Below are 15509 nucleotides of genomic sequence, written 5' to 3'. Positions count from 1 at the left end.
CTTGTTTAGTCCTTTAGTCGTGTCCAGCTCTTCGTGACCCCGTGGCAGTGGCGTAGCGTGGGTTGTCAGCACCTGGGGCAAGGCAAGTAATTTGCACCCCCTAACCCGTGCATTTGCGCCCCCTAACCCGTGCATTTGCACCCCCTAACCCGTGCATTTGCGCCCCCTAACCCGTGCATTTGCGCCCCCTAACCCGTGCATTTGCGCACCCTAACCCTAACCCCCAGATGTTGCGCCCGGTGTGGCCGGCCCCCCCTGCACCCCCCACGCTACCCGTGGACCAGAGCACGCCAGGCACTCCTGTCTTCCACTGCCTCCCGCAGCTTGGTCAAACTCATGCTGGTAGCTTCGAGAACACTGTCCAACCATCTCATCCTCCGTCATCCCCTTCTCCTTGTGCCCTCCATCTTTCCCAGCATCAGGGTCTTTTCCAGAGTCTTCTCTTCTCATGAGGTGGCCAAAGTATTGGAGTCTCAGCTTCAGGATCTGTCCTTCCAGTGAGCACTCAGGGCTGATTTCCTTCAGAATGGATGCGTTTGATCTTGCAGTCCATGGGACTCTCAAGAGTCTCCTCCAGCACCAGAATTCAAAAGCATCAATTCTTGGGGATCAGCCTTCTTTATGGTCCAGCTCTCACTTCCATCAGTGGCGTAGCGTGGGGGGTGCAGGGGGCGGCGGCCACACCTGGCGCAACATCTGGGGGTTAGGGTTAGGGGGCGCAAATCCACGGGTTAGGGGCGCAAATTACTTGCCTTGCCCCGAGTGCTGACAACCCACACTACACCACTGACTTCCATACTTCACTACTGGGAAAACCATAGCTTTTACTATACAGACCTTTGTTGGCAAGGTGATGTCTCTACTTTTTAAGATGCTGTCTAGGTTTGTCCTTGCTTTTCTCCCAAGAAGTTCTGGATTTACGTATAAGCTAAACAAGCTATAGTTTGGGCCCCGCTATCTTGGGGGCCCCAAAAACATTTAAATGGGGAAAAACCCACACTCTTTTTTGGGAGAACAGCCTGTGACAGAGAAACCGTCACAGTGGTGAGAGCACACAGCCGACCTGAGTACAAGGCTTACAGCATGACAGCAATCCTAAAAACACATATTGTGGGTATGTATGTATGTATTGACCAGTCTGAGTACATACAGATAGGTTTGCACTGCAAATGTTTCCCCTTTCCAAATGAAAACTCTATTCCCCGCCCCCTGAAAACTCTATTTGCAGCATATCATAAATACTCCCTACAATATTAATGGCATGCGTGCAATTACATCAAGCCACAAAAGCATTTGTGAAGATTTAAGGGAAGGGTCAATTTTCACATTGCATTTTTAGAAACTGGCCTTGGAGCAGTTCCTGGAAGTAATACAGTGGTACCTCGGGTTATATACACTTCAGATTACATACGCTTCAGGTTACAGACTCCGTTAACCCAGAAATAGTGCTTCAGGTTAAGAACTTTGCTTCAGGATAAGAACAGAAATAAGGCACCGGCGGCACAGCAGCAGCAGGAGGCCCCATTAGCTAAAGTGGTGTTTCAGGTTAAGAACAGTTTCAGTTTAAGAACGGACCTCCGGAAGGAATTAAGTTCTTAACCCGAGGTACCACATAAGGAAGGGTACTTACTGGATGTTTAAGAGTTCACAGCTCATACAGAATGCATCCCAGGGTCCATATATCACTGGATAGACAGGTTTGAAGAGTGATATTAGCTTAGGGCAGGAGTGGGGGAACCTCTTTAGCTTGTCAGGCTGGATCTTGGGGTTCCCCCACCCTGGTGGGCCACTTTGACAGGTAGGCAGTGCTGGATTTACGTCTAAGTTAGACAAGCTATAGCTTAGGGTCCCACTCTCTTGGCCCCCCCCCAAAAAAAAACTAAAAAAAACCCCTGAACATACATTTCCAAAATATAAGATAAAAAACAAAATAAAACAGCAAGTGTTTTGTTTTGTGTAGGCTCCTATGATGTAAATCGGGGTGACCAACTCCCAAGAGACTGCAATCTACTCACCAGTTCAAGATGGGCAGTGATCTACCCCCTTTTTTGGGGTTCAGGTCACAGTTGTTGAGCTTTTAAGAAGGAAGTCCCTGTTTTGGGGTGCAGGCAAAAATGTTTAGTTTTCCTTAGGGGAGCCAGCGATCTACCACAGACATCCAGTGATCTACCTGTTGGATGTGCTTGATGTAAATCATGGGCCCCACCTGCTAGCCTGCTCCCTAAAAGATCACTATAGTTTCTGTATATAGCCTACATTCTGCATGGACTTTTCAACAATTGCTTTGATAAAATACATATACCAGTACCTTGAAAAAAAGATTGAATCTTTAGGCATCGAGCTGGAGCCCCTATACAATTCTAATGAGCAATACATTTTCCATAATATCCTAACTAGATTAAAGGATGTTGAGAGACAAAATATTATGGCAGCAGTAAACAAAATTTGCTCCCCCGTATTCTATGATTTAAATATCTTAGATAGCAGAGCCAACTACGTCACTAAATTAACAATCCCAGCCCAACGTAGGGCTTTTATGCTGGCCCGGTTGAATGTTTTTCCCTCAGCTTTTGTCAGGGGAAGATATCAAAACATCCCTAGAAACAAGAGACTCTGCAGATGCTCTATGAATGTCCCGGACACTGTAGAGCATATTCTTTCATTGTCCATTGTACAGTACGCTCCGTCAACGCGTGCTGTCCCCTCTTCTGGGTGGCCTGGAACCCCAACAAGGTGAATGTGTGGGATTCTGCCTATCCGACGTTGACCAAAGGGTAACGGCGGGGGTAGCTGAGTTTTTGGTAGCAGCCCTCCAAGGAGCAGGTTAACAAGGAAAATCACTGACTCTATATGTGTATATATATATATGTTTGTAGCCAACCGCTGCCTTCTTACATATACTTCAAGTCACTTATATGTTACTTTTTCTTTTATGGTTTTATCTGTACAATGCCTAATAAAGGTTTGATTTCAAAATACATATTTTGTTATGTGCAAATGGCTTTAGATACCTATTAGGTCCATAAATTACCATATAGCATATATTTGTTAAGTTGTGGGTGAACATATCAGACACAGCGATTCTTCAAACAGCTCTTGCTTATTCACAGGCCAGAACTGAACTGAACGGAAGGGTTCAGCCAGCCTGCTTATATAGAGCTCCACTACAACGCAACTGTAAGACTTTCTGTAACTACCCAATCACTGAACGTCACTTTCAATCCCTTATTTGCATATGTGGACCTGAGTGAAAACTATCTACAGTATCCCCTGCTTGCCCAAGGTGAGAACTTTAGTACATAACAATATTCAACACAAAAAACAGCAACAATTGCAGATAAAACGTGATATGCTTGGAAAGTTCATTTTAAAAGGAATTTCAGTTCCAGTCCACCCTCTCTAAAAAGGAACCAATTTTGTTTCTGTTAAATTCACATCATTCTTATCAGTTGTCTTTCCTTGTTTCCATCCTTTTTCTAGGTGAAGCCCCTTGGAGCAAGGAACTACCATCTTATTGGCTGTAAGCACTCTACATATGAATGGCACTGTGTAAATAACCTTTGAAAGTTTTAGAATTAAGTTTTGAAAAAACAATTACAAAAACTACAAAAGGATATAAAGAAACTTTAAAAAAATAAAAATTGTTTGAAAAGTTATGTTGTTGCACATGTGAAGATTTAAAATACACTATTTTCTGGGCGAATCCCAAGGCCCATTAAATCAAGCCAAGCAGTCAAGAGGTTTTTTAGGCAGGTCTCCATAGTGTCTTTGGATTAGGAGAGGAATCTGATTGTTTAGGTAGAGGTAGATCTCATGGAGCATCTACTCAAGTATAAAATATATTTGCAGTCTACGTTGGCTTTAGGACAAGATATTTGAATCTGTTGTTTTCCTCTCTTATAAAGTGCTTAGCTTAATTCTTTCTGGAAGAAACGTATCACAAAAAAGTAGATATAAATTATTTTATTTTAAACATGTGTTACTATAAACCAAGATTTAAACATTAATTTAAAATCTTTTTAAACTTCCACAGTGGAAAAGTTCTATGGAAAAGTTATACAAACAGGCTTTTAAAGGGATAGCACTAAATTTTAGAGACAAGTTTTACAAGAGATTGAAAAAATTGTATATACTGAATAGTAGGGTTAGTAGTTACTGCTAGAATTGAATTAGTGTTAAGGCCAGAGGAAGTTATGAATGTGCCATCTCAAGACCTGCTTCACATTTCTTAACCATGGTTAGGAATGTGAGCATTACGTCTGTACTGGAGCACGATTCAGAGATGTTTATTTTATTTGAAAATGAAAAATACACACACAATAAAAGACCACCTTATTCTTAGAACTTACACTTGCAGATTAAAGGCATATTAATAAACATAACCAAAGAAAACCACTTTGATGGTCACATCCATAAACCAAATAGATGACCAAGCATTACTCACTGTTAAAATACATCACACCTTATACACCCATGAGACCCTTTTCTATTCAATAAAGGTATTATTAGTTGCATCAAAAGCAATGTCGCTCGTGTTGTTTCTGATCATTTCAAAGAAACCTTAAAACTGTGCCATAATCACTCTTGACCTTGTTGGCTACACAGTTTGCGCAGTGCACTGTTGTGTCTGTAGATGAAACCAATGCCTTCAGCTCCGAATTCTTCAAGTTGTTCAAGTGAAGAAACACAAGGGTTGTGGTCTTTCAACATATCTGGCAACTTACACACCTTCTTTTGTATGCGGCTAGAACGTCTCACAGGAGTTAAAAATTTCAGATCCTTGATTGCAGGATGGTTACCGTCACCCTGCATTTTTTTATTTGTGCTTGGAAATCAATGAAGGAGGGAAAAGAGGTAGGCCATAAATACAGAATATTTGCAAGATTACAACTTGTTATAATGCAAGCAGACATAAAGTTTGACACTGAATATTACTGTATTTTTCGCTCTATAGGACGCACTTTTCCCCCTTCAAAAATGAAGGGGAAATATGTGTGTGTCCTATGGAGCGAAGAAGCCATATCCCCGCGACCCTCTCCCGGCTGGAGAGGTGATGCGCGGCTATGGCAGGAGCCTTTTTAGCCGCGCACCACCTCTCCAGCCGGGAGAGCACGCGCGGGGCTAAAGCCCCCCGCGACCCTCTCCCGGTTGGAGAGGTGATGCACGACTATGGCAGCAGCCTCTCCGCTGCGCACCTTTCCGCTGCTCCCCGACCTGCTCTTTGGGACTGTTGGTGGGCTTCCCCCTGCCAGCTCCAAAGAGCAGGTTAAAAGGAACCTGAAGCCTGGAGAGCGAGAGGGGTCGATGCGCACCAATCCCTCTCGTTCTGCAGGCTTTCAAGGTAGCCGCCTAAACGGCACCTTGTTTTGGAGGGGGAAAACAAGAGGGGGGAAATTCTCCCCCTCTCTGCGCAGCGCCTCCTGCCGCTTCGCTGAAGGGGCGCTGGGCAGAGAGGGGGAGATTTTTTTTTCTTGTTCTCCCCCTTCTAAAACAAGCTGCGTCCTATAGAGCGAAAAATACGGTAATTAAGTTATTCTCTCTACAGCACTAATCTCAAACCAGCAGCCCAAAAATGTTAGATGCACTAGGTCTGCTGTGACAGAGAGGCAACATATAAACTGAACTGGAGAGCTGGGTGAGAAGATTAGGACTTGTTGTGGTTCACTGGAATGATCTTTCTCAGTTGCAAGTTTTACTTTGATATCCCTTGAAAGGCTTGCAAAATAAATGTATAAATAAGCCATACTTGGCAGAATCACACCCCCCCCCCAAAAAAATACTTACTGAGTTCTCTATTCAGCTTGAGATTGAACAAAGGTGTCAAATATAGTGACCCACTCACATTCGAAACCGGATAGAGAATGTAAACCTGAAGAGGCAACTTACCTTATCAAGGAGGGAGTAGTTGACAAGTTATACTTAATTAAGTACGAGCCCCCTTTGTCAGTTTCAGGAGTTGGGAACTCTAGTATTCTCTCTCCCTCTGCATTACCGCTATCCTGCTCTTCTTTTCTGAGAACTGTAGGCTTCTCTTCTTTATTTTGGTGCCTTTCTTCAACTGCAATGCTCTCTTGTTCAGACTTCAAACAAGCCTCTGCTTTTTGAGAAGTCACTTCGTTACCAGACTCCATCATGTTATTGACATTTAATTCCTTGAAAGCGTTTTCTATCTTCTCTTCATCTAAATGAACTTCGGCCTCATGATTTAGAGTGATTTCTTTTTCCACACATTCCTCTGAAAATAGAAATACACTGTCATAAGTCAAGGAGACCCAGAACTTTTTCCTGTGAAAAAAAAATGAAATTCAGGGGTTAACTTACTCAGTGTAGACTAGTACCATATCTTTTGATCGTTAAATCACATTCACTATAAAGTAGAATTTGTAGCACATCTTTGTTACAAAAATAGGATGAATGGTTGTATTTCCAAACAAGTTGCGACTATACGTTCAAAATAAGTATCGATAAAACCTGATGAAGAATGATCCATCTTTCCAGAAAGGTAATTTTAAAATGTAGGCAACAAGCAGAGTCACAGTATAGCAAACCAAGGACAGAAATATCTTCACCGACTATACATTTCAGCTTTTAGAATGTGGAACGACAGCAACAGAGTTACAGCTAAGAAGGTTAGGAGCCAGATGCTTTAAGGAACAAAGGAAAAAGAGGGAAAAAAGTTAATATGTTCATAATTGCACTCAAATTAATGGGTGCAGATAATCTCCAGTTAAAGTTTCTGCTTTGTTATAAAACTATTAAATTAAGGGCAACAGGTTGGGAGTTGGGGAGTGTGACCATCTTAAATTAAAAATAGTTAATCTTACCAGATTTAGATATGATTTCTCTTTTCAGCATAACATCTGCTAATGTACGCCGTAACTCATCCTTGGGCTAAAAGAAATGCGATTTTGTTAGTACCAGATCATGCCCAAGTCAATTGTAATTAGCCAGTGTGCTGTAGCAGTTCGCGTTGGACTAAGACTGTGAAGACTCAAGACTAAATTCCCACTTGGCCATGAAACTCACTAGGTGACTTTGGAGCTATCTACTTCACAGAGTTGTTGTGAGGATAAAATACTACAGTACGTACACCACCTTGAGTTCCTTGGATGAATAGTCAATAAATAGAAGCTTTTACGTGGTAGAGGACACAACCACGGAATTTTAGAAAATAAAGCCTCATCTGCAGAATGCATTAAAATTACTCTAATTAAATATAAATGCTAACACAATAACAACATTTAAGAATTCTTACCTGTGCTCCTGCCAGAATTGCCTTTTCATAGATAGCAATGACCTTTTCAATGGAGCGAAACTGTTCGAGACGCATCTGGCATACCCAGTATTTGGCAAATTTCTTTGCATCTGGCACAGACAAGGTCAGCTTTTCCAAAGTGGAATGTATGTCATCACCTGGATAACCCTAAAGATAAGATTATATGTTGGCTTACTTTTTAAAAGCTGTTACGTAATATGAATTCCAGAGGTTGCTAGTTAATCTGTTGCAGTGAACACTGAACTCTTGCAGCACTTTTTATAGACTAGATTTATTGTGGTATAAGTTTTCAGAGACTATGGACCATGTCTTCAAAGCTTAGGGTACAGCAGAGACCCAATGCCTCTCCATATTTAGCACAGAACTTGGAGAAGAACTCCTCTGTTGCAACCCACCCTAAATAAGCACGCTGGACCTCTCTGTCCTTTGCAATACGGCTTGTGCTGACTGAGGGCCAGTCAACAGAACTAAAGATCGTTACCAGTGACTAACAAATCTGTGGACCACCAGTTACTCCTCTTATTGTTCATCTTAAATTGAAAGTGGGTTAGGCCTGCAAGGGGAAGCCAATAGCATCTTTATCCCTGCTCATGAATTATTCCCCATGTTCTGCAAGGGGTTTATCTCCTAAGCAAATATCTAACAGCAGAATTTTTCCCTCAGGAGCCATCTGTTCAGATTATATTCTGCCTCATACTTGTGTGATCACCTCAAAACGAAAGCAACTCATGGGGAAAATGTGACTTTATTTTGTACAGCATGAATTCATCTGGTCCCAATGTATAATGGAGAAGTTCTTGCAAACAGCAGGATTTTATCATTAAGGAACCTAGGAACACAGGAAGCTTGCCTTATACTAAATCTAGCTCAGTATTGTCTCTACAGTGACTGACAGCAGCGCTCCAGGATTTCAGAGTGGCAGTCTCTCTCAGCAAGACCTGGACATGAGAATGAATGAACCTAGGAGGACCTTCTGCGTGCAAAGCAGATGATCTACCACCAAGGTATAACAAACCATCCGTTAAAGCAATGACAAACCTAGACAGCATCTTAAAAAGTAGAGACATCACCTTTGCCAACAAAGGTCCGTATAGTAAAAGCTATGGTTTTCCCAGTAGTGATGTATGGAAGTGGGAGCTGGACCATAAAGAAGGCTGATCGCCGAAGAATTGATGCTTTTGAATTCTGGTGCTGGAGGAGACTCTTGAGAGTCCCATGGACTGCAAGAAGATCAAACCTCTCCATTCTGAAGGAAATCAGCCCTGAGGGCTCACTGGAAGGACAGATCCTGAAGCTGAGGCTCCAATACTTTGGCCACCTCATGAGAAGAGAAGACTCCCTGGAAAAGACCCTGATGCTGGGAAAGATGGAGGGCACAAGGAGAAGGGGACGACAGAGGACGAGATGGTTGGATAGTGTTCTCGAAGCTAGCAACATGAGTTTGGCCAAACTGTGGGAAGCAGTGGAAGACAGGAGTGCCTGGCGTGCTCTGGTCCAGGGGGTCACGAAGAGTCAGACACGACTAAACAACAACAGAGCTGAATGAAAGTATTGAACATTTACATATACAATAGCTTATTTCCTCATCACTGTGGCTTAACAGAGGCCTCACCTCCTCAATTAAGTGCAGACATTCCACAAGGGTCTTATTGATGCTGTCACTCAGTAGTCCTTGTTCATCTTCGTCTGCAAGGGCAGACCAGAAGGATTCAACTGGTTCTTTTATAGTTTGATGAAAGGATTCTCTTTCAGGCAGAGTATAAACAGATTTGGGAGGTGGCAGCTTCTTTAGCCCTGTCAATGGTGGCCGTTCAGCTGGTCGGGATCTACAAACAAGTCAGTATATTAGTAAGTTATCAACATTCTGCTTTGCCCTGTAATGTAATCAGGAATAGGCCATGCAACAGACCCAATGCAGATGTAACCCAATGACGCCCAAATGCCTAACCATGGGTAAATAACTGGTAGTAAACAAGAGGTAGGTTTGACTTGAGGAAAATGGACTGGTATGCCAAATTGGACCCCACTGTGGGCCAAGCGTGGCCTGCAGGCCAGAGGTTCCCCACCTGTGTATAGTACAGTGGTACCTCGGGTTAAGAACTTAATTCGTTCCAGAGGTCCCTTCTTAACCTGAGGCGTGCTTTCACTAATGGAGCTTCCTGCTGGTGCGTGATTTCCGTTCTTATCCTGGGGCAAAGTTCTTAACCTGGAGCAACCACTTCCTGGTTAGCGGAGTTTGTAACCCAAAGCGTCTGTAACCCGAGGTACCACCGTATCAGTATCCTACACCTAAAAAGTTGACCTCAAAAGAATTTTGCTTGTGTTTTTGAGCAAAATAACTTGTGCATATCCTAAATTCACAGAGATCTAAGCCAATGTTATCCCCACACCTTTCTATTACCTTATTCCTTTTGCAGGTTTCGCTGGATTATGTTTTCTGACGCCGTCAGCTGATTTCAAAGCTGAGACAGCACCACGAGCTTCAGAAACAGGTCCTGTTAAATGTGGTCCAAGTCCAGTTTTTGTTGGAGCATTTTTCTTTGTTCTGTGCACAGATCTGCTAGCACTGACGAGCTTCCCATTCCTATTAGGATTTCTTTGGGATGCCCCATTATTCACTGGTGTTCTATTGATAGTTTTTGTCTCATGGTTCAGAATGGGCTTTGGCTGGCCAACAGGCACCTTCACAGGAGGCCTGGCTTGAAGTGAGAGAACAGCTGCAGGTTTGGCAATAGCAACAGACTTAGAAGTATTAACTGTGCTGGTGACTCTATCATCCTTTTTGTCTGCAATACTGCTTGTGGATTGAGTCCTCACTGCTGATTTAGGAGCAGCAGCCATAGTGTGCCTCCTATTCTCATGTTCTGGTTTTCTTCTGAAGGAGTTTATTTTAGATTCTACTATCCTACCACAATATGAGCCAAGTGCACGCTTCTCTGAAAGGGGTGGAATGAAGATGGGTGGTGCAGCTGTTTTCAGCACTTTCTCTTTTCCATTTCTTTTGAGTAAGGAGGTCTGGTTAAAGGACATGTGCTGGCTTTTCGTTTTAGCTGGTTCAAAAACAACTGCCAGGGGGCTACAGTTTGTTTTTGTACTAGCCAGAGGGCTACAGTTTTCAGCCAAAGAAATCTGCTTCAATATGACAGGAGACTTTAAAGCTTTTGGAGAAGCTAAGTTTTCCTCCAACATGCCATCCACTTGGGTCCATAGAGGTCCAACTGCATTTTCTTTGTTTTCCTGAAATATTAAATTAACATTATAGACCTTTTTCTCCACGCTTTCATAAAGGCGGTGCACATAGCCACATGAAAAACAAAATGGTTATAAGAATATCTGCTTTACTTTTTCTTTAAATAGGAAAATGATATTATTTCAACTCCATTATTTCCTATATTATCATAGTGTAATATACTCCAGAGAATAATACTACCAGGTAATTAGAAATGCCAGACAAAAATCTCTAGATCTAATTCTGTTGTTAGAAACAGATGAAAGCTAGAAGCTAAATGACAGCTTAAACCTAGGTTATGGGCACAACAATGGAATGTCTAGGCACATGTGTTTTTTTTACAACAAGAATACAAAGCTGAAAATGAATGAACAGCAACTAAAATATTATGTCCATTTTTCACATGGTCTAGTCCAGGCATGTCCAACTCCCAAGAGACTGCAATCTACACCCAATATAAAAATACTGGCAGGGATCTCCCCATTGTCATTGGAGGATGAACCAAAGCGACAGAGCGGAGGTATTCATTCCAGTTTTAAGTAATGCAAACGATAAGGGTCCTGTGATCGACTGCGATCAGCAGGGGATCTACCTGTCGATTGTGGTCGACCTGTTGGACATGTCTGGTCTAGTCTTTCCCCTGCCCACTCCCCTAATATTCTTAAGTCTTCTCCAGTCTTCAGAGAGCAGATGGAAGTGGGGAGGCAGAAAAAGGTCCGCCTTTCCTTCCACTCTGCAGTTTTAACCTGAAATCTTAGGCACAGAGCTCAGAAACTGCTCGCACTAATGAAATTCCCTGTTGCAAAATTCCCTTAGAACAATGGGAATTTTGAACACTGCTCCCCACCCCATTTTCATTGTACGTAAAGCAATCAATCAAGAACTGTGAAACAGTATGTATGGGTATGTAGATATGTGTGTAATATAAATGTAACGAGCAAGAAAAGCCGGTTTAGACTTTTTATTAGTTAATTTATAGTTAACATTTTTAAACAAGTTATAAAAGCTACTAATGCATTCTTAAGAGTTATGATCTGGAAATTCCTGGGCTTATAAATAAATTTAGCTGTCTGTCTTTTAGAAATAGATTCCTCATTCTCTTCTTTAACTACAAACTAGTATAATCTACCTTGAGTCCAAAATTCAAGTGAATGAATACAAGAGACGTATACTTACAGGACTTTCCATTTTTTGCTTCACCAATAAAATTGTCCTGTGGCTTTTGCTTGATAAGCTGTTAGGGGACCGAAAAAAACAAGAGCTGAGCACCAGGATCGCTTAACAAGAGGGCATTCCCAAAGCTTTGACACCACAACTGAAAAAAAGCCTTATCCTGCAGACCCACACTTCAGACATGGCTGTAAACTATGTACACTGTCCTGTCCTAAGCATCGCGTTCATCCATTTCTATGAGCCTAGGAGGAGCACGGGGGCTGAGCCTCTGCCAACTGATCTAAAGAGGGAAAGCAGGGTCCTCCGCACAGAGGAGGGCAGCAGTTTAGAGGCTGGTCGGAGCTATGGGAACACGGCAAGCAAAGGAGATCCTGACAGCTTGCAAGTCTGAGCCCCACATCCTGGCCGTCATAGCATTTTCGAAGAGAGAATAAAGAGGAGCCTTATGTCTCTGCAGATTTTATCATGAATATGGGGATGCTGCAGGGGGGTGTGTTAAGCCTGCGTTTATATACGCTCTATACAGCTGGCTGTGCCCCCAAAGACCCCAGTAATAAGATCATTAAGTTTGCAGATGATACAACGGTGGTTGGTTTAATCACGGCTGGAGAGGGGGAGGACCTGTTGATGGCATTTTACCATTGTACTGTGGAGAGTGTATTAACTTATGGTCTGTGTGCGTGGTTTGGGAGCTGCATGGCCAGGGAAAAAACAATGCCGTCCAGGGTTGTAAAGACTGCAGAGAGAATAACTGGGTGCACTCTTCCCACCTTAGATCAAATCTATGCTGTCAGGGGCCATAAGAAAGCTGCAGAGATAGCACAGGATAGTACGCACCCCGGAAATGATCTCTTTCAGCTTCTGCCTTCTGGAAGAAGGTATAGGGCTATAAAGACCAGAACTAGCCGCCTGAGAAACAGTTTCTACGCAAATGCAATTCTGGGAGATTTGAATGTTTTATGTAGATTTTCAATTTCACTGTTCCATTTCACTGTTCCTTATGGGACAATGACAATAAAGATATCATATCGTTGTGAACCGCCTTGAGATCTACGGAGGAAGGGCGGTATAGATATGCAGATGACACAACCTTGATGGCAGAAAGTGAGGAGGAATTAAAGAACCTTTTAATGAGGGTGAAAGAGGAGAGCGCAAAATATGATCTGAAGCTCAACATCAAAAAAACGAAGATCATGGCCACTGGTCCCATCAAATCCTGGCAAATAGAAGGGGAAGAAATGGAGGCAGTGAGAGATTTTACTTTCTTGGGCTCCATGATCACTGCAGATGGTGACAGCAGCCACGAAATTAAAAGACGCCTGCTTCTTGGGAGAAAAGCAATGACAAACCTAGACAGCATCTTAAAAAGCAGAGGCATCACCTTGCCAACAAAGGTCCGTGTAGTTAAAGCCATGGTTTTCCCACTAGTGATGTATGGAAGTGAGAGCTGGACCATATAGAAGGCTGATCGCCAAAGAATTTATGCTTTTGAATTCTGGTGCTGGAGGAGACTCTTGAGAGTCCCGTGGACTGCAAGAAGATCAAACCTCTCCATTCTGAAGGAAATCAGCCCTGAGTGCTCACTGGAAGGACAGATCCTGAAGCTGAGGCTCCTGTACTTTGGCCACCTCATGAGAAGAGAAGACTCCCTGGAAAAGACCCTGATGTTGGGAAAGATGGAGGGAACAAGGAGAAGGGGATGACAGAGGACGAGATGGTTTGATAGTGTTCTCGAAGCTACAAGATGAGTCTGACCAAACTGCGGGAGGCAGTGGAAGACAGGAGTGCCTGGCGTGCTCTGGTCCATGGGGTCACGAAGAGTCAGACACGTCTAAACAACAACAACAATGTTGTTGATGCTGATAATAAATAATAAATAATAAATAATAATAATAATAATAATAATAATAATAATAATAATAATAATAATTTATTTATACCCCGCCCATCTGGCTGGGTTTCCCCAGCCACTCTGGGCGGCTTCCAAAAGAATATTAAAATACTAAAATACATCAAACATTAAAAGCTTCCCGAATAGTAATAGTAATAATAATAATATGGGGAACACCCGCCCAAGCGACAACGGTCTGTCTGAATGCATGGCCCCTGGCCAAAGGGTAAAATTCTGTTTTATCTGCTTGTGGAGGAACCACAGACGACTCGTCATCACCACCCCTCCCTGAGCGGCTGGGATAAATTATTATTATTATTATTAAATAAGCTTGCGTTATCACGCTCACCTGCGCGAGGAGCTCGACCGGACTTCGTCTCCGCAACTGCCACTCTCCTTCGCGGCGGCTCGCAACTTCGGTTTAAATCACGCGCGAGGCGAAACGGTCTTCCGGAACGCGATTGGCCTGCGAGCTTGAAACCGTCCAATTAGAATGAACGAGCCCCGGGGAGGAGGAGATGCGGTGCTATTGGCTGCTGGGGAACGGCCGAGTCCGCCCACGGCACCGCCCCCTCACTTCCATATATGGGGCGAGAGCTGTTGCTCCAGGCCGGTTTCTGCTTCAAACGAGGAAAGTGCGCATGAGCGGGAAGGGCAGATACTTTTCAACGGTCCGTCCAGGTTCCTAGCGTGGGAAGAGGGGAACGCACGCATGCAAATACTTCCCAAGAATGGAGGGTTGGATGCATGGAGGGAATTTTTTATTAATATTGTTTCGTCCAAGAGCGCACATTTGCATTTGTGTGTAATATAAATGTTGGTGTTAATTGCATTCATTGTGCATGGAATTGTCTCTTGAGCTGCCCTTCCTCTTCATCTGACTAAATAATAATAAATTTGTATTCATACCCCGCCCTCCCCGGCCAGAGCTGGGCTCAGGGCGGCTAACACCAGTAAAATTACAATTTTTAAAAAACCCAACTTAAAATACAGGTTAAAATGTAATTGAAAATGCAGCCTCATTTTAATAGTAGTAATAATGATGATGATGATTTTTATTTATACCCCACCCTCCCCAGCTAAGGCTGGGCTCAGGGCGGCTAACAAGCAATAATAAAAACAAGTTGAATGAATACAACTTAAAAACAAAATTAAAATACAACATTTAAATATTAAAATGTAGTAGACTTAGGTAGTTAGAAGTGTATAGTTTGTGATGCAACAGCAGTATCCCCTGACTTCATGTTTGGAGTGAATCATCTGGTCACTTGAGGGAATAAAAGGCTTTGCTTTGAAATGAGGGCGGGCAAAGAGATGGAAGATGATAATAATAATAATAATGATGATGATTTATTATTTATTATTTATACCCCGCCCATCTGGCTGGGTTTCCCCAGCCACTCTGGGCGGCTTCCAAAAGAATATTAAAATACTGTGATACATCAAACATTAAAAGCTTCCCTAAACAGGGCTGCCTTCAGATGTCTTCTAAAAGTCTGGCAGTTGTTTTTCTCTTTGACATCAGGTGGGAGGGCGTTCCACAGGGCGGGGGCCACCACCAAGAAGGCCCTCTGCCTGGTTCCCTGTAACTTGGCTTCTCGCAGTGAGGGAACCGCAGAAGGCCCTCGGCGCTGGACCTCAGTGTCCGGGCAGAACAATGGAGGTGGAGACGCTCCTTCAGGTCTACTGGACCGAGGCCGTTTAGGGCTTTAAAGGTCAGCACCAACACTTTGATTTGTGCTTGGAAACGTACTGGGAGCCAATGCAGGTCTTTCAAGACCGGTGTTATGTGGTCTGGGCGGCCGCTCCCAGTCACCAGTCTGCTGTTACTGTTATTTATCACATTTGTATACATGGATCATAATGGAAAAATACAAACAGTCTCTGAAAACACAAAATAAAACAAGAGCAAAAGCAAACGTAACCCACCCACCCACTTT

General features: G+C 43.1%; 1 protein-coding gene across 1 annotated transcript; it reads right to left on the bottom strand.

The window, feature by feature from the left end:
• Nucleotides 1–3950: 3950 nt before the first annotated feature.
• On the bottom strand, nucleotides 3951–14057 carry CKAP2 (cytoskeleton associated protein 2). Its single transcript, XM_082216384.1, has 8 exons — nucleotides 13919–14057; nucleotides 11682–11739; nucleotides 9678–10513; nucleotides 8889–9102; nucleotides 7256–7423; nucleotides 6825–6891; nucleotides 5887–6235; nucleotides 3951–4825 (listed from the first exon to the last, which is right to left on the bottom strand). Exons 2-8 carry the CDS (start codon nucleotides 11691–11693, stop codon nucleotides 4579–4581), a joined length of 1893 nt encoding a protein of 630 aa, XP_082072510.1. The 5' UTR covers nucleotides 11694–11739; nucleotides 13919–14057; the 3' UTR covers nucleotides 3951–4578.
• Between the last annotated feature and the right edge of the window lie 1452 nt (nucleotides 14058–15509).

Source organism: Podarcis vaucheri (assembly GCF_965113315.1).
Source record: "Podarcis vaucheri genome assembly, chromosome: 3".
NCBI lineage: Eukaryota > Metazoa > Chordata > Lepidosauria > Squamata > Lacertidae > Podarcis > Podarcis vaucheri.
This window is presented reverse-complemented; position numbering and strand designations above follow the sequence as displayed.